Source organism: Physella acuta, unplaced genomic scaffold (genome assembly GCF_028476545.2).
Source record: "Physella acuta isolate Inbredline_101_S28 unplaced genomic scaffold, ASM2847654v3 ptg000569l, whole genome shotgun sequence".
Lineage (NCBI taxonomy): Eukaryota > Metazoa > Mollusca > Gastropoda > Physidae > Physella > Physella acuta.
In genome coordinates this window covers 151,155-169,764 of record NW_026732088.1, presented here as the reverse complement: position 1 = coordinate 169,764, position 18,610 = coordinate 151,155, and the positions used below count along the sequence as shown (strand labels likewise).

The window sequence follows — 18,610 nt, the reverse complement described above, 5'->3', positions numbered from 1 at the left end:
GGGGGGGGGCACTTGAAATCTTCGGGGGGGGGGGGCGGTAAACTTTCTTCGGGGGGGGGGGCGGACACTGTTAAAAGTATATATTTTCTATATAAATTATATAAATTTCATTTCGTTCGGGGGGGCGGTAAAATTTTTTCGGGGGGGGGGGGGGGGGGGGCAAAGCCCCCCCGAAGAGATGCCTGGAAGAAACTCTGATGATGAACGCGCTGATATGTTGCGCTGACAATATTCTTAACGTATGTGTGCTGTGATATCAATGGTTCCATGATATAGAAATATATATATTACCTGAGATTGAATCACTGAATCCTTGGAATTAAATCGACTTTTTTCTCCAAGAGGGGGGGGGAGGGGGTGGCAGACACGGGTACAAGCATAATTTTTGGTAAACATTCTATTTCACCGGGGAGAGGGAGATGCCTAAAAGTCTAAAAGAAATATTGTTAAAATTTTTTGAAAATCTAGAGGTTGCTTGTTATATGGCTGACTCCAGGGTAGGATTGAATATCGTGATTTATTTGCACTACACGTTAGGCTAAGCGCTGAGTTTTGTTTGTTTGTTATTTTTTTTACACGGATACTATGGGCTTAACTTTAATAGTTATATAGGCCTACATATATTATTTTCCAGATAAGCCCAGCAAAAATGTTTGGCCTGCCACCCCAAAAAAAAGATAAAAAGAGGACGAAATAATGAAACTTAAACTATTAGTTTTTAACCCAAACCCCAGAGGCGGATAGAGAACTGTTATGGCGTGCGTTAAAATATTTTAACTGTCTTGATCTATTGTGACTGGCCTACTAGGTCAAGACAGTCGTCCAAGTTAGCGTTGCAAAAAGTGGTGGGGCTTAACTTTTTGCCCGTGCACTTTTTGCATTAATGGTGGGGTATATCTGGAAAAGATTGGACATAATTTTCTTATTTTAATTTTGATAATTTTAAAACTGGAACATAGATTAAAGAAATATTTTATCTGCAATGTTATGATGTGGATTTGGCTTCTAAAGAAAATTTCCTTTACGGAATCATTGTCTATTAATATAATGGAAATTCCCGATTTCCACTACGAGGTTTGACGGTTAACAAGGAAAAAGATGTAACATTTGCGTAATCAACTACGCTACTTGTAAACACAAGACCAAATAATCTAGATCTAGACTAGTCGAGAAAGATATACCGAAAAAACTTCAGGGTGATCAGTACTTCTTTACTTTTATTCTCTGTCCTCCTTAAAATTTTCTCTTCAAAGTTTAGAATCATCTTTGAAATTTTAAAGTAAAGTTCTGCTCTTCTCCCCTCCTACTCCTACCCTACAGTCTACACTACCGACAGTCTAGTGCGTCTAAATCTAGAGTCTAGATCTACTACTACTAGTCTAGATCTAGATCTACGTTCAATAGAGATTCTAATAAATAATAGTCTAATGACTAATACTAAAGACTAAAAATATTAAATATAATTATTTGTCTATTATTATAACAATAATATTAATACTAATAGTTTCGCTGTCTGTCTATCTATCTATCTATCTATCTATCTATCTATCTATCTATCTATCTGTCTGACAAGAACGCTCTAGAGAAAAGACAAGCAATTTAAAAACATGCATAGTAATTCGAAAAACGAAGTATGACGTCGACACATTTAGCGCACAGAGTAGAAAATAATCTCACAGTAATATAATGACGTCATTGATTCTGGCGTAAATATTGAATAAAGAGGAAATGTTGTCTAATCTAAGTGGTTTGCGTGAAGAGTTTCTTGCATACAATTCTTCGGGTAGGGGCGAAGCCCCACCCCCCGCGTAAGAACGTCTGAGCCCCTCCCCAACTCAAAAGAAATTTCCTCATCGATACTCTATAATAAAATTACCGCCTAATTAATGTGTCTAATCTAAAAAGTGGTTTTCTTGCAATGGGACGGTAGACATGATTTTTTTTTGGGGGGGGGGGGGGGTGGAGGGGTTGGGGGGGGGAGTGTGTGTGGGGGGGTGGTGTGTGTGGGTGGGGGGGGGGGTGTGGGGGGGTGGGTTGGTTTCAGTGTTTCTTTCAGACTTTTTCCTCCCCGGAGAGGGGTGGGGGTACTTGAAATTTTCGGGGGCGGGGGTAGAATTTTCTGGGAGGGGGCGGACACTGGAAAAAGTATATAATTATATTTCGTTGAATGGGACGGTAGACATGTTTTTTTTGGGGGTGGGGGGTGGTGGGGGTGGGGGGTGGTGTGTGGGGGGGTGGGGGGGTGTGGGGGGTGGGGGGGGGGGTGGGTTGGTTTCAGTGTTTCTTTCAGACTTTTTCCTCCCCGGAGAGGGGTGGGGGTACTTGAAATTTTTGGGGGCGGGGATAGAATTTTCTGGGAGGGGGCGGACACTGGAAAAAGTATATAATTATATTTCGTTGAATGGGACGGTAGACATGTTGTTTTTTTTTGGGGGGGGGGTGGGGGGTGGGGGGCGGTGTGTGGAGGGGGTGGTGTGTGGGGGTGAGGGGTGGGGGTGGGGGTGGTGGGGGGGTGGGGGTGGTGTGTGGGGGTGGGGGTGGTGTGTGGGGGGGTGGGTTGGTTTTAGTTTAGAGAAAAGAGACAGCACTATCAGCCTAGCGCCCGTTGTACCCTTCCTCAACGGGCCATTTTTCTCGTTATAATAATATTACTTATTTATTAGGCCTAGTTATTAGCCTATTATTAATTACTAAAATACTAATTACCAGATAAATGGCCAGTTTTAGATTTAGGGAGAGATACAACACACAGGGGCGCTAGGTTGATAGTTGATAGTGTTGTCTCTTTTCTCAAAACCAAAATCACCATTTCAAATTCAATCGGCAATGAAAAATTACATTGAAAATGTATTTTTATCCAGAATTGGCATTTTAATCTGATTTAATTTAAGCTTGATTTACACGTAGTTTCTGCACTGAATGCAGTTGTAGCCATACCCTTAAACCTTGCACCTAAGCTCAAACATGACAAAAGTCGCATTTCGAGTTTCTTTCAGGTGACTCTATGTGGGGGTGGGGGGAGGGGGCTTCTCTCCCTTACCCCAAACCACGTCTACCGTCCCATTCAACAAAATAGAATTTATATAGAAAATATACTTTTACCAGTGCCCGCCCTCTCTCCAGAAAATTGAGTCCACCACCACCGCCCCCAAAAAATTTCTAGCGTTTCTAAAAGAAACACTGGTTGCATTTGTAGATCATACAGACTAAAAGTAGAGCCTACTAATATAATATAGACCCGTTTACTACTTTTGGCCAATAAACCTCACTCACTAAGACAGTGTTTGTTTCAGACTTTCTTCCAATGGTGGGGCACTTGAATGGAATAAAATTCTCCCGGGCGGGGGAAGCCAACACTGGTAAAAGTATATATTTTCTATATAAATTATATTTCGTTTCTTTTTTTTTGGGGGGGGGGGGGGGGTGTGGGGGCTTTGCCCCTACTCGAAGAGATGCATGAAAGACACTCTTCACGCAAACCACTTTTAAAATTAGACAAAATTGTTTTTTTAATTCATTGTTTACTCGAAAATCAGTGACATCATATTATTTTGTGTACTTTCCTGGCTTTAGGATTTTTCCTACTATATGTTCCATGTGACGTCACATTTAATTCTTCGTATTAATATGCATGTTTTTATTCTGCTTGTGTTTTTCTATATAGTAAAAGCATTCCCAACAGATAGATACAAACATACACAGATGAGATAGATACACAGACAGCGAAACTATAATTATAGATTAATAGTAGATCTCTGATCTAGAATAGATCAGTTAGTCTAGTAAATCTATAGATCAGTCAGTCTAGTCCTAAATATTAATGACTTAATAATTTATAATTAAAATATGGAATTTTAACAATAATAAATAATAGTGTAAGCAAGATTAAATCAATAAATCTAGATCTAGAATTTTTTTTAACAAATGCATTGCTAACCTGCCATAATTTCAAAATATTATTAATATATATCCATTTGTATTTACCAGATGATGTCAAGTTAACCACGGATTCTAATAAATGGATGTAAGAAAAATCACAATACAATGCTGCAAGTAACCGAAAAAGGATTTATGGAATCAAGTACAAGAAAATTCTCAGCGCGTCTTGCTAAGAAAAGAAAAGATAAATTAGTAAAAACAGTTTCAGAAAGTTCTAAGCAAAGCAACAACTGTGACATTGATGAACATACTGAGATCAAGGATGAAATTGAAAAAGATAATGATTCCAAATTATTTCTTAATTGCTTAGAGTTGAAGCCAGTAGTAAACATTTCTGAGACTGCTATATATGCAAGTGTTGGTGAGGGTCAAGAAAATTTAGAATCAGATCAAGAAAATAATAAAAAGCCCATGTGTCATTGCAAAAATTCACCAAAGCCTGTATCAAAGACACAGAGATTAAAGAAAAAATTAAAAAAGATTATAAAACAAAAAAATAAAAATTTGAAAAAAGATACAAAAATTTATGTTTTTCAAAGTAACAATGATATAGAAAACCGAGATCTATCACTTGAATCTACTGCTGTTACCGAGAGATTAAACAATCAAACAAGTACTAATGAAGAACTTTGTGTTGAACCTGAAATAAAAACTGACTCTAATCAGTTAAAATCTGCAGCATGTGAGGAGAAGTCAAGAGAATCTACCCACATTCTTTTGAATTCTGAACTCAAAACTGAAGCAGCTTTCCAACAAGTTTATATATTTCGTGATGTAAATAAAAAAGTAGCTTTGAAAATGCAGGGCTCTTCTGGAGAAGATTCAAGTCCAAATGATTTATTGGCAGCTGTTGATTTAAACAGGCATGGCAAAAAAAGAAGATATGATAAATTGATGAAGAAATTAGAAGATGGAGAGAAAACTATTGAATCTAATTTAAAAGAAGTTAAACTTTTGGAAGATGATGATGCAGAAAAAGAAGATATAGATCAGTGTGTGGAGAAACTCAAAGAAAAGTTAAGAGTTCGAGAGAAAAAGAAATATGAGTATTTGATCAATTATATGAGGGACCAGTGGAAAGTGGATCAAAAAAGTTTTCAGGATCTGTTACCCCAAAAAGTTGAACAAGTTAAAGCAAATGTTGTTAAGCAGCTTGGGGCACACACAGAAAAAGTGATTACTGAGAAGCGCTTAAGGGGTAGGCCTAGAAAAATTCATGTTGTTGGTGAGGAAAAGAAAGATAGCACCATTCCAAAAAAAGCCAAAGTCTCTCAGATAAAAAAAAAGACCAATCCTACAAAGAAAAAAAGCAATGCAGCTAACAGAGGATTTCCTGTAAAATTTCCTAAAAGTCTTTTGCCTGATGCAAACCTAGCACAGAACCGTCAGAAATTTGAAAATTTTAGGCTAGGTATTGTCGATAAAGATGGTGGACAAAAAATAATTGAGCTTAATAGTGATACAGTAAAGTCAACACAGCCCCTTACATCTCTGTGGTCAAGTTCAGATACCAACAAAATAGAAGGTCATAAAGAAAGAAGTGATCAAGAAAATTGTCTGTTAGTCAAAACCACAACTGACAGTCCTGAGTAAGACCATTTTAAAAACATTTGCAATAAGATAATTTGTCTCACAGTCATGAGCCAGGGATTTTGTTTTGGAATACATATTTTAAAGATACAAACTGTATTATTTTAAAACTAATAACTTACTGTCCTTTTTTTTAGAATTACAATGCAACCAAATAGTACTGATACAATTAGAGGATCTGGAGATGATGGTTCTAAACAGCCTGGTGAATACTTTTTTTTTCAGTTTAAAAACAGTCTGAAAACAATTTCATTCATCATTAATCTAAAATATCTGTTTCATTTCATTAGTAACAAGTTCTATTTTCCATTTAAGTCCCATCTAAAAGTAATTTGAAGGCACCACCCACCACCATAACACTTCCATCAATATCTTCTCTGGAAAGAGACTATGAACTAATAAGTTTGTTACCATCAAGTTCTCCAGAGATTGGGGATGTTAAAAGAGACCAGTTTTTTATTCCACAATCAACTTTTCATCAAGATGGAAAGGTTTGTGTCTACTTCACTCTTACTGAAAAGTAATATTCATTATTTTGAATTAATTATAATGACAATCTTATGACCATATTATTAGAACTTAATCTATAATAAAAAAACTCCTTATTATTAATCTTACAAATTACAGACAAGCTTAATCATAGTTGGTCCCTTCTGTATGGTTTTTGAACCTAAACCTCGTCTTGTGCTGGTTTCACCTGAACAACGCAAGAAAGGCCCAACCATGATATTGAGAAGAAAAATACACTCACCGAGCAGTACTCCACCTAGAGGTAAATGTTAAGAAAAATATCAGATTCATATTGAGATTATTTCATATTCAGATACTTTCTTATTGTTGCATTTATATTCCGATACTTTTTAAATGTCACATTTATATACAGATACTTTTTAAAAAGCTTCCTTTATTAGAAGTGTTTAAATCTTTGATATACTAAAATTGCATGTTATTAACTGAGCAAAGAATTTAAGTTTTTAGAATTTCAGTATTAAGATTTGAAACAAAATCTTTATTTGTCTAAAGATTTTATTGCATTGAAAATGTTTATTTAAAAAAATTACATTGGAATATTCTTAAAATAATTTAGATAATTTGGAACTTGTTTAAAAAATACTTTCAGTTGAATGATAATACCTTTATTAGAATAAAATTTTTAGATTTCAGAATTAATAAAGAAACAAGATGTTTTAGACCTGTGGAGAAAATGGTTGCTGACAAAAATGTTGAGCATGGAGACCCAGCTGTTGTCCTACATGATCATGACTACATGACACCACTAGAACTTAGAGACAACGTACGGCGCTACTGTAAAGCTGTTGCCAAACATAGTGCCAATGCTAGGTTCATTGATGCTAGGTAAATAGTAAAAGCTATATTCTGTTCCTTAAAGTTTGAGACTTGCAATAGCTGAGCTACATTTTTTGTCATGTATCATTTAATAAATAGAGTGGAAGACATCACTGAAGGAGAAGATAATGTTGTTGTCACAATCAAGGGAGATAATATGCTAAGGCGTGTCAAAAATCTTGCTAACCCTTCACAAGCTCCTATGCATTGCAATGAGGTAATTTATGTTCAATTTTTGCAACACCAAAAATAGCTGAATTAGACTAGTCAAGCTGTGTATTCAACAGCTTGATATATTTAGTGAATGAGATAAAGAATTTATTACTGGTTCATATAGATGAAACTTTGAGATGTGTACACATTTATCTCAAGGATGGGATGCCTATTGTGTACAATCTGAGCCAGATCATGACACCTGCACTTCAGAGAGCAGAAATGATGGTTAAAAGAGAAGAAATGGGTATCTAAAACATTTATATATAATACAAAGTATTACTAATTATAAAAAAAAAATTCTTTGTTTCATTGTTTCTTTAAAAGTTTCTATAAAAATTTTTTTTCTAATTTGAATCATTGAAAAGATTTAAAATTGTTTTATTGCTGTGCTGTACATTATTTTTAAAACAGTTATGAAGTCTCGCCAGACTGGAGATTATAACCCTGTGATGTTTCCCCTCTCAGCCATGGGTGATGTTGTCATGGAAGTGCTTATTCCCCCTGGAGGTACAGAACTCATACCTAGAACTCGATCTAGAAATATTCAAATAGTGGAAGTAAGTTTTCATCCAGTTCATTTCTTGCCTATTAGCAGTTAAATAAAAAAAGTAATTTTAACATCTATCTGACTGCATTTTAAGAGCTAGAACAACTATGTGTATTTTAATTGTACATGTAATTGATAAAATGACAGTTAAAGCAATCATACTTACCTTTCAGGAGCCAAGCAGTCATATATCACTAGGTGAGAGGCTTATTAGAAAAAATATGTTTATTCTTAAATAAATAATGTCATTACATAATTATTTTTAAATAAATGTATTACAGTTGATCTGTATTTCATTTTTTTCTAGGTATGGGAGATGAAGTGAAAGAAAATAGATTAGAAAATCAGCCTTTCAAATTTTTACATTTCAATGCCACAATAAATATAGACTGTGATACAATAGATGTGAAAGAAGAGATTGAAATTAATGGTAAGAAATGAGGAATATATTAAAAGAATTATGGCTAATGTCCAAAATTTGGGGGGGGGGGGGGGGGGGGGGGGGAAACAATTTTCTATTTGCAAATTTTATGGTTCTTTTGATCTTATTTTTACTAGTTACAGATGTCCCATCTGACTCAGAAGCAAATGATTATTCTGTTCCCATTGAGAATGAAGCGGCAGTGGATGCAGGACCTCGCCCAGGTCTTCCATGTTGTCGAGTGTGCCTTCGCCTCTTTCCCAGTGACTACGTCCTCTTCACACATGTGAGATCTCACCACAGTACCTGTGAATCCAGGGATACAGTTTATTTAGAGGAGTTACGAGCCAGAAGCCGCTTGGCTTGTCCTGTGTGCTGTGATCCCCCCATCTACTTTGCCACACCACCTAAGCTTAGGCGCCATTTGCATCTACAGCATGGGATTGAACATTATGTGGAAACCTGCAGGTTTTGTCATTCTGAATTTTTGGATAAACATGAGCTGGAACTTCACATGGATCTTTCTCACAATGTATTTTTATTTTTTCTTTAAATTTTTATAAACCTTTAAATTTCAATTTAAAAAAGTTAAGAACACTCTTTTCTTTGCTTAAAAATAATAACATGATGATTAATTCAACTTTTAACCATTTTAAATTAGTTTTCCACTTTACCTTAAAAAAAAATAAGGCAATATTTAACCAGTGTTTAAACTGTGTTTATCATTTTAAAATACTTGTAGGAATTTATGTTTTGTATTCACTTGTCTCATATCCAAATATTAACTTCTGCCTCTTTTGATCTAAGGCCCATCCACGTAGAAGCCTAGTCAGCCTGTTGACACCCCATCATCAGCTGATTAGAGGAGAGAGATCTTTATTATCTTGTAGCAGGTACTGTCTCATGGTTGAATATCTTACCAGTTTGTACATTGGTGGTTATAAATATAACTCTTTACTTTAATGTAAGAACATAGATTTAGAATTGCTGTTTTTTTCCATTTGAAATATGTCCATTTAAAGTGGTAGAAGAAAAAAAAACATTAATTAATCTGAAAGTGGAAAATAATTTCCATTCTGAGTTATCTTTAAATTATTGCAACTGAACAATGTTAACCTTTTATTTTTAGGTGTAATATTGTGTTCAGTGACAGAGCATCGTTACTGAGTCACACTTTGAAAGTTCACCCTGAACTTAACCAGTATAACATTTGCCGTTTGTGTGACAAAGTTTTTGAGTCAGGCCCTGCTTTACACAAACACCTAAAAAAAGCACACGAGCAGACACTGGAAGGTGAACTCAAATGCCCATTCTGCCCAGCATGGCTGCCTAACATGGAGTTGGCATCTGTACATAGAGTCACTCTTCACAATGGGGCAGTGCCAGTCCATTGTCCATTTTGTGGAGCAGGTCAGTTTAATTTCATTCAATAATTAAAACTCAAAGCATCTCTAGTTTTATTAGAAAAAATTGTTACATTAAATGTACATAAAAAAAAAGTTTTCCTGTTGTAAATTTCTAACGCTTGTTACAGGCTATCAGAGTCTACATCCAATGTATAACCATGTAAGAAGCCAACATCTACAAACTGAAGCTCATATCTGTCCAGAATGTCAAAGCAGTTTTCCTTCAAGTCGTTTGTTGTCAGAACATGCCAGGAAAGTCCACTTGCTGGCGCCTCACATCATGAAGAACAGCTTACACAGTGCAAACAGCACCACGTACTGCTGTCCATTCTGCAGTGTGTCCTTCATGCGCACATATGACCTGGCTGTCCACGTCATCAACTCCCACAGAGAACATTTGCTCCCTGCTCAGTGTCACATGTGTATGCAGTCATTTGTCAGTGACATTGTCATGAAGATGCACATGTCAGGTGCTCATGGGATGGAAGTCCACAGTGGTGATGATGTGGCTTACATACACAGACACTACGAGGACCAGGACTCAGTGGGTGTGGTGCTGGAGGATGCTGAGGATGGCATGTACTCAAATGATGAGGATGACTATAGTGGGAGGGGCCACAGCAGGAGACTGGTCAGGCAGCATTTGATTGACCAGCAAGACATTCTTGAAACTCAGGGTAAGATTTTTTTTCAGGTTGGTAGAAACAATGCAGCATCCTAAATATTTTTTATAAAATGTGGAGTTGCAAATTTTAAAAAAATGTCTAAGTTTAATCTTTAATGATCTCATAGAGGCTGGAAGGTACCTTCAAGAACTGGAAGACAGGGAAGCAGAAACTATAGTTTATTTGAATGAGAGAAATCAAGTTGTCAATACAGGTGAGCTGTTTTTGTGTTATGTTTTAGTTTGTTTGGTGCAATGTCAGGGCAATGTATTGCAATATCTCAACATTTAGAATTATACTTAAGTATTGCTTTTAAAAAGTTATTAAAAATAAAAGTAATTACAACTTACATTTCTATTTGCATATCATACACTTATTTAGGAATTCAGACTTTTCTCAATAATCTTCCTCTTAAGTTTATTTACAACATTGAAAAGTTTTAAAGAATGTCATTTTCTTCTGACTAAAGGTGAAATGTTTGGCAATTGTTCATCTATGGAAGATGTGCAGCTTTTAAGTGAGACAGGTGAAGATTTCAATCTTCATGGTGTAGATTACCTAGAGACTTTATCCAATGATAGCATAGCAGTAGGAGCTGATGTTGTTGCTGATGTCACTATGGATGATATGGCCAATGGGAGAGGGCAGGTAATTTAAGTTTAATTAATTAATTCCAGAAATGAGTTAGTTTTCAGAACTTAACATTTCTACTTTTTGGTCATTCAGTAAAGTTAGGTGGCAAACACACCTCCAGCTTTAAAAGCACAGCTTGTGATTGATTCTGTCACAAAACTGTGGACGCCTCTGTCAGATTATATGTCCACCATGGCATTCTGCAATATTAACAGATTTGACCCCCCCCCCCCATGACCTAAGTCTGATTTGCCTCCCCTTGATGTGTATATGATTTCTAAGTGCACCAGATGCATCCGCCAGCGCCCCTGTGGCTCACTCTAACGCCCTTGTGGTTGTGTAAATGGTGGCTCCAAGAGTGCCCTTACACCGCCCAGAATCGTTGCTGAAGCTGAAGGTCACACATTGATGAAATGCTTAGTTGTTGCTTCACTAGAACTTGATCGGACCAATGTGCATGCAACAGGTCTATTAGTATCTTATAAACTGTTAACCCTCTTACAATAATTACAAGATATATTACAACTATTCCCCTGTGTGTCTATCATATAACCTGTTAACTCTGATTACAGGGGAGCAGGAGCCAGGAGTTGTTGAGTATTGCAGGTCAGTTTGAAATTGATGGCGTTCTGTATCAACTGGCAGCCTCACATGAAGCCCAGTCTCACCTGAGAAGAGCCAGTGATATAATAGCACTAGATGGCACTGACATGAGAGTAGTTGGTGAAAGAATAACTCTAGATGCCAATGATTTTGCACATTTACTGCGGCAGCAAGTTCAGTAGCATAATAAATTGTATAACCTACAAAAACATGTAAAAATACTCATTTATTTAAAAAAAAAATGATCTGCAGGTAGTTTTAAATTGTAACAAAATGGTTTTAGATCTGATAGGTGATACTGTGCTTGTTTTGAAACAGTTTCACACTATTTAACCGTTGAGTCTTTTAAAAATTTCCATATTTTATTTAATGTGATTTTTAACCCTATTTTTATAATATATTAAATTATTTTTAGAATACATAATTTTTATCTGTGATACCATTTATATTCATTGATCAATACCTACAGTTGAGCTGTTTATTTGAAAAGCAGGTGACTTCCTGTGTAAATCCCCTTTATCAAGATGTGACTTTTATAATAGGAATAAATAAACTTGAAATTAGAAGCAGTGCAGAAAAAAATGTATTGACACTTAAACAGAAACTGACCAAAGACTTTAAAACTGTTATCTTTGAATGTTCAAATAATTGTAAAAGATCTTTTTTAGTTGTTTTTTTTGTTTAACAACTGTTTGTATTAAATTTATTGATGAAATCACAATACAGAAGTTATTTTTCTTTTTTTAACAGTGAGCTGCCTTATGTCATCAGTGTGGCTTATATTAGTTAGCATCATAATACATTTTTCTCTCTAAGTAGTCTAAGTTAAAGCAATTATGTTTTTAAAATGCCTATATTGATCGATACTGTATTCTAACCAGAAAACTAGAAGAATATAATCATGTAACACACCAGAAAAATGAATTATTTTGAATACATCTTTTGATTTTAAATGCATTGAGTACAACAGAAAGCCCAACTCATACATTCCATAATATATAAATCATTTGCTTAAAACATAACATAAAAAGATAATTTCTTTTTTGAGTTCTAATGCTAATACTAAAATACATTTTTGATAAGGTATTATGACATAAAAATAGTCTTATCTAAGCCAGAGATTTCACACTAATTAATTGCAAATCTATTCAGGATATACATTTAATTATTATTTGAGTATAGATTAATCAACAATAATTGCTTGCAATTTATAAACATTCTTTAAAAGTCAGTTATATTTGAAAACAAAAACATTCATTGAGTTGATTAAGTCAATTTTAAAATACTTCTACTTCTACCAAGTTTTGAAAGGTAGTGTTAAATGGTAAAAAGATATATAATGTAAAAAAATTACAGTATGATTAATGAACTCATTTTGTCAAATGATGGATAAATATTTAATACAGCTGCTTTAGCTTTTAAACATAAATTATATTTTACAGCCTCAAAAAACCAGGGATCAGATTTTAATAAAGTAGAGCATAATGTACACACAATTATTCCTTGACAGAAAACTACAATTAACTATGGCAGTCATAAATCTCACTAATATAAGAATTTACACGATTATTTATAATACAGTCAAGGTACAGTATAATAAAGCTATATACAGTATTAACAATTGTTTGAGAATGGAAACTGCTTAAATCAAGAAACCCCTGAAGACATTTGTTGTTGCTGATTTTGCTGTTGCTGTGAGCTACCATCTTGCAGGTTTGGTGCCTCTGAAGGGGGTCTGAAAGACATTTTTTTCATTCATAAAACTTGAAAATCAAATTAAATAGGATAGTGAATTGACAATTTGCATCACCATTATCTAGAATGTGTCAGCTCTTTTATGGTCAAGTGCACTTGATGTCAATACTGCTCACAAATAGCAGTGACTGATTTAAAGCATTCAGACAACAATAGCAAGGAGTTGCTTACGCTCTTGTCAAACTTTTCAGAAGAGTGAAAAATACTTTTTAACTGAACCTTTACTTAACTGGCAAATTATTTGAAAAATCATTTCATATACATCATACATACTCATGCAGTCAGAATGATGTCATGGTTTGAAGATGTGAGTAAAAATGACATTTCTCAAAAGTGTGATGGGTAAATAAAAAAGATGTGTGTACAATTGATTCAAATCTCGAGAACTGTTTAAAATCCAGCAGAAATAAACAAGATAACACAAGTGCCAGAGGGGAATTCTTTTAATGATGTCACTTAAATCTTCTAAGTGATTTTGTTTTTTCTATTTCCACAATACTAGCTAAACCCCAGCTCTCCATCACATGATCGTTTTTATTAGTTTGCTATCACCGTTGACAATTGAAAGTAGAGCAGAAATCTAACAGGATAAGTGTCTATTGATCAGTTTGCTTGATTAAAATGCTAAATGTAATATAACGGTCCACTGGCAAAGTTTATATAAATAATATACTTCGATACTGTGTTGTGGTCTTGAATATTGCATTGGTTGTTTTTATTCTCTATGTATAAAAATTCAGGCTATCCTTTTAATTGTTACAACATTCTACCACTCCTTCCTCCACATGACATCATTTATGGAAGTGATCACAAAACTAAATACACATTTATAGTATCAAGTACACAACTTCAAACCAAAGAAGGCAGGCAATGTACTAACTTGTCATTTTCGACAGACTGAGCTAGCATTTTATAGAAACACGAATAGTAAAACAATACAAACCACTTGTGGCTCATACCTCAGATCTAAACTTTAATTCATTTGTTTAGTTTTGAAGAGCATTTAAATTATTTTTTTAAATAAACGTTTTATTTGAATCACTTATCTCATAATAAATCAACTGCAAAATTCCATAAAAACTCTTCTGCTGTTAATCTTATCAAATTATATTTTTAATTAATATATGTTAAAAATTAGCTCATAGTATTGGAAAATATGAAATCCATGTCTTATGCCACTGTTCGTAAGAGCTAACAGTTTTAAGATAATTTTTCCCATTTGTTTTTAAAATTTCAGCATTTTTTTTTAAAGCGAGACCTGTCCCTACCATCTGTTCAATGAAGTCAATTACTAAGAATAGGTATAAAACTTATCCTAGTTATAGAAACACCAACACTCAGTTTAAAATAAAAACTAGTTAACCCAACATGGAACACTTCAAATAGAAAGAAAATAAAAACACAAAAAGCACCCCAGTCATCACAGATATTTATTAAAAACAAAACTCAGTTCACATAGAGAAAGCAGCTGTTACACTCAATAGACTAGTACACATCAAGTTACCTTGAAGGACTTGGTTTAGGCATTTTTGCTAGTATAGCTTGTATTTCTTTCTTCTCATCATATGTCTTCCACAGCTCATATAAAGATACCATCATGCGTGTTACCTCCATACACTGGAAATGTTCACTCATGTTTAATCTTTTAATATATTTTAATATTTGAAGGCAATAGGTCACTTAAATCATTTTATTATTTTGGAACTGATTTAAACAAGTTTTGTTTCAGGATTTATTATTCTCAGGCGATTCAAAACCTTTGCTATAGACATATTTCTTACCTTATCATTATCTACATTCAGTTCAGCACACCATTGTTTGATGTCTTTTTGTTTAATAATGCTGGCTAAATGAAGACAAGCTGGTTTATAGAAACAAAACAAAACAGACTGTTATTTGAATTCAAGTTGAGTATATAAGATTTATTTACAACTATCACTATTATATGTAAAGTAAAAACAAAGACATTTTTAGGCATTCAAAACATGTATCAAGTTTGTTTCACTAGCAAAATGAGATATTTTAAAGATTTTGACAGTTACAATAATTTAAAAATAATAAAAACATGTATCTTATAAAATATAATCAAAAGTAGTAAATTAAAATTTTCAAATTAAAGAAATAAATAACTACCCAAAAAAAAAAATTAATTAAAATAGCTCAAAGTTTTTCACTGCGTTGTGATTAATTATTTAAATTTCCTAAAATCCTCTTACTTACAAAGTGCAATAAGATATGGTGGATACAACAATGGTGCATCTGTCCGTAAACAATCATTTACCATTTTCCTAAATATATAAAACAGACAATTAGCATCTAGTATATTTAACCAACAGTAAAATGGAGAAGATGACAGCTTAGGTAGAATGTAAATTAACTGCTAGCACAACCACACAATATAAAAGTTACAGAAGAAAATTGAATTTTTAAAACAGCACCTACCATGCAACAGGTAATAAATCCGCTTCACAATTCAGATCAGCACAAAATTTTACAAGAGGTCTGTAAGGGTGGTACATTATCAAGCAACAATCCTAGAAGCATTTGAAACATGAGATTAACAGAATACTACACTACTCAAGTTTGTATAATACCACAGAGTCTACCCAGCTCTGATCAGTGCTGACCACAATGTTCAGATTGTTCCTTTATAACTCAAGGTCACAGAAACAGGATTGCCAGGAACAAAAGGTTAAGTTTACTTACACAACTTCTTGGTTGATTACATTTTTATAACAAATATTGTAATGAAAACATAAAAAAGTTGTTACCATCATCTCAAGCAGGTAAAATTCACACTCTAAAACATGCTGTGTTCTGTATGGGTATTCTCCATTGTAAGCATGACTAAATTTATTTTTTACTGAAATTAAATACATTGTTAATTACATTAAATACTTTTTAAATAATGATAACTATTATGCCTTATTCCAGCAAATTGCTGTTTAACTTTCATGTTAGTTAAGCAGAATGAGTATGTTTGACTTACCAATATTTTGGCAGGTTGTCATAAGCCTACTATTTGATATAACACCGAATTCCTAAAAAAAAAACATAACAATTCAATTTAAAAGGATAAATGTAGAAATTTGAAAACATTTTTAGAATATTTAAAAAAAAACCCAACAAAACAACCAGGTGTCAAAGACAATGAACACAAACTACATTTGTATTATTATTTCATGTTTAAGAAAATTATTTATTGGCTGTACAATCTTAGATGTAAACTAAATCTTCAAAAGTATTTCACAATACTTACTTCTACTTTAGAAGCTAAAAATGCACAAGTTGGTGCCATCAGCCAAGGATCTATACACTTAAGTGAATTTCTGAAATTATTTATTAAAAGAAATTTGATAAAAAATACAAAACACAGTCTAATAACCTTTAAGTTCCACTGTGTATTCAGTTATTAGGATTAAAGCTGCAAGAATGAAAATTAAATTGACAGCTGAAACATTGTAATAAAATTTTGTTTTTCTATGTCAGAATTTTTTTCTTGTTTTGATATATGTAAATACCAACAGACATGCATAAATAGATTTTTTTTCAAATGACATTAAAGCTATAATTTTAAAGAGAAAGCAAAAAGTACTACAAAGTTGATTACCTGGCATAAAACCTCTTGAAATAAACAGTAGCAGTGGCAATAACTTGCTGCCTGAACTTTAGCTGCTCTCCAAGAGCTTGAATGACTTCAAGTGAAATAGAAAATAACATAATATAGATCTAACAATGGTATATTAGCTTGAGAAAAAGATACAATAAAAACAATTAGGTGTTATTGATAAGATCAAACAGCAATAGATTATACATTGTTATTTTACCTAATGACAATATCCACATTTGTTTAAATTAAAAACAAACAGATAGCATTGGCTTATTTATTTCATTTAAAGTTAAGTGCTATATCTTCAGGCACACTCCCAGTGATTATAAATTAATTGTATGAAATGACTACTCGGAAAAAGATTTTTCGCCCGACATCTCCACCTAGTCAGCAAAAGATAGTTCTGCGCATGCGCAGTGACCTAGGGTTTAGGGTTATTTTTAGGGTTAGCGGATAGGGTTAGGATTAGAGTTAGGGATGGGATTAGGGTTAGGGCTAGAATTCTGCGGTTGTAAACACACGCATGCGCAGTACCATCGAAAACATCACCGTGAAGGCAAGCCATGGTTTCTCTCCATTGCGCATGCATATCTTTTTCCGGCTAGCATCGGCCTTATTTGTATGGTGTTACGTAAATATATAGACCTACTACTTACAGTTTGCAAAAAGCATCATAATCTTTTGATATTCATCTTCTGTAAGTATTGTCAGGTCATAATGCCTCTCTCTACACAAATCTTGTCTGTCAAGAATCCACTGTTGGCTGCAAAAATGAAAAAAGTAATACAAAACAAGTTAATAAAAAGTCTAGTGACAATTTAAGCGCAATTTCCTTAATTAATTTTTTGTGACCGAACGAAAGGATATTTTTGAAAACTCTCTTCGGCAATATTGTTCTAAATTATGGCAGGAATCGATTGGTAAATGTTTCAAGTCGCTAAGTGGTCTGGTTGCCGAGATATGGGCCAAAAACTGCATTTTTTCAAGGTTTTTTGGCTTTTCCGGGAAATCCAGGAACTAGATCTAGTCCTCGATATTGCTTCGTTGAGGAGGAGATACGACTTAAAGCTGCGGACACACATCCATCCATCGAGAAATAACGAATTAATAATCGCAATTGTCAGTATGGAAATTGCGCTAAAAACCTAATTTAATTAATTAGGCCTAGAATATTAAAAAATTGGATCAGAAATGAACAACTGAGAGTTCAAGCTGTGAAGTTCTGTGAAGCTAATAAACAATGCTGAAGATATAAAAATCGATCAGCCAAACAAAATTAAAAACTAAAAATAAAAAGGACAGCACAGGATTAATTATTAATTAACTCAGTGACTGACTCACTACTAGATCTAGAGTCTAGATCTAGAGTAGATCTAGATCTCTAGTAGTAAATCTAGATCTAGTACTAGTAGTATATCTAGAATCTAGATTCTACAATTCTAGATCTAGAGTACTGAGTCAGTGAGTGAGTTATGGGGACGCCGGGACGGTAGTTGTTGCAGTACTTACTAATGTGAGCTTGACCAAAAGCTACCAGCCATATTAATCTAGATCTAGATTTATATGGTGTAGATCTATTTTCAGTAAATCTAGTGGATTCTAAATTCTGTGAAAAACTTAGAAATTTTGTAACTTGTAAAACAGAAAGTAGGCCCTAACCATAAAAAAACTTCATCTGCTGGAGTCAATTCTATTTATAGATTTTTTTTACTTTAAAAATTAGAATTTTACTTGCTGCTTGTGCGGAATAATGCTTGTTATGCAAGTAGTAACTGGTGATGTTAAATCGTATTTTTATTTATATTTATTATTTTTAACATTCTAAATCAACATTATAATACATTTTAAAAACAAAGATTAAAATACTTTACCCCAATA

General features: G+C 33.8%; 2 protein-coding genes across 7 annotated transcripts; one reads left to right on the top strand and one right to left on the bottom strand.

The window, feature by feature from the left end:
• The first annotated feature begins 1,075 nt into the window (after positions 1-1,075).
• Positions 1,076-12,086, top strand: LOC131946725 (uncharacterized). Of its 6 annotated transcripts, none has more exons than XM_059307640.1 (19): positions 1,076-1,196; positions 3,294-3,359; positions 3,988-5,528; positions 5,667-5,734; positions 5,845-6,020; positions 6,157-6,301; positions 6,687-6,885; positions 6,976-7,093; positions 7,249-7,336; positions 7,504-7,649; positions 7,813-7,837; positions 7,947-8,069; positions 8,198-8,592; positions 8,868-8,953; positions 9,190-9,470; positions 9,595-10,143; positions 10,259-10,345; positions 10,601-10,779; positions 11,337-12,086. In XM_059307640.1, the coding sequence occupies exons 3-19, from the start codon at positions 4,045-4,047 to the stop codon at positions 11,547-11,549; spliced, it is 4,362 nt and encodes a 1,453-aa protein (XP_059163623.1). In that variant the 5' UTR covers positions 1,076-1,196; positions 3,294-3,359; positions 3,988-4,044; the 3' UTR covers positions 11,550-12,086. The 6 variants fall into 6 exon arrangements, with proteins under 6 accessions (XP_059163623.1, XP_059163627.1, XP_059163621.1 ...); XM_059307641.1 differs by having other exon boundaries at positions 1,080-1,130; XM_059307642.1 differs by having other exon boundaries at positions 1,081-1,100.
• On the bottom strand, positions 12,075-18,410 carry LOC131946726 (cyclin-C). Its single transcript, XM_059307645.1, has 11 exons — positions 18,242-18,410; positions 17,389-17,495; positions 16,733-16,817; positions 16,382-16,451; positions 16,112-16,163; positions 15,894-15,985; positions 15,565-15,656; positions 15,343-15,410; positions 14,904-14,983; positions 14,627-14,739; positions 12,075-13,102 (listed from the first exon to the last, which is right to left on the bottom strand). The coding sequence occupies exons 1-11, from the start codon at positions 18,271-18,273 to the stop codon at positions 13,015-13,017; spliced, it is 879 nt and encodes a 292-aa protein (XP_059163628.1). The 5' UTR covers positions 18,274-18,410; the 3' UTR covers positions 12,075-13,014.
• Between the last annotated feature and the right edge of the window lie 200 nt (positions 18,411-18,610).

Bases quoted from the DNA above. Each gene is read 5' to 3' on its own strand.
- LOC131946725 (XM_059307638.1), top strand. From the start codon at position 4,045: ATGCTGCAAGTAACCGAAAAAGGATTTATGGAATCAAGTACAAGAAAA. The intron at 6,302-6,686 runs GTAAATGTTAAG...TAAAATTTTTAG, and splicing joins GAGCAGTACTCCACCTAGAG to ATTTCAGAATTAATAAAGAA. The intron at 8,593-8,867 runs GTATTTTTATTT...TTTTGATCTAAG, and splicing joins ACATGGATCTTTCTCACAAT to GCCCATCCACGTAGAAGCCT.
- LOC131946726 (XM_059307645.1), bottom strand. From the start codon at position 18,273: ATGGCTGGTAGCTTTTGGTCAAGCTCACATTA. The intron at 17,496-18,241 runs GTAAGTACTGCA...TCATTTTTGCAG, and splicing joins TTTTGGTCAAGCTCACATTA to CCAACAGTGGATTCTTGACA. The intron at 16,452-16,732 runs GTAATCAACTTT...AAATAATTTCAG, and splicing joins TTCAAGAGGTTTTATGCCAG to AAATTCACTTAAGTGTATAG.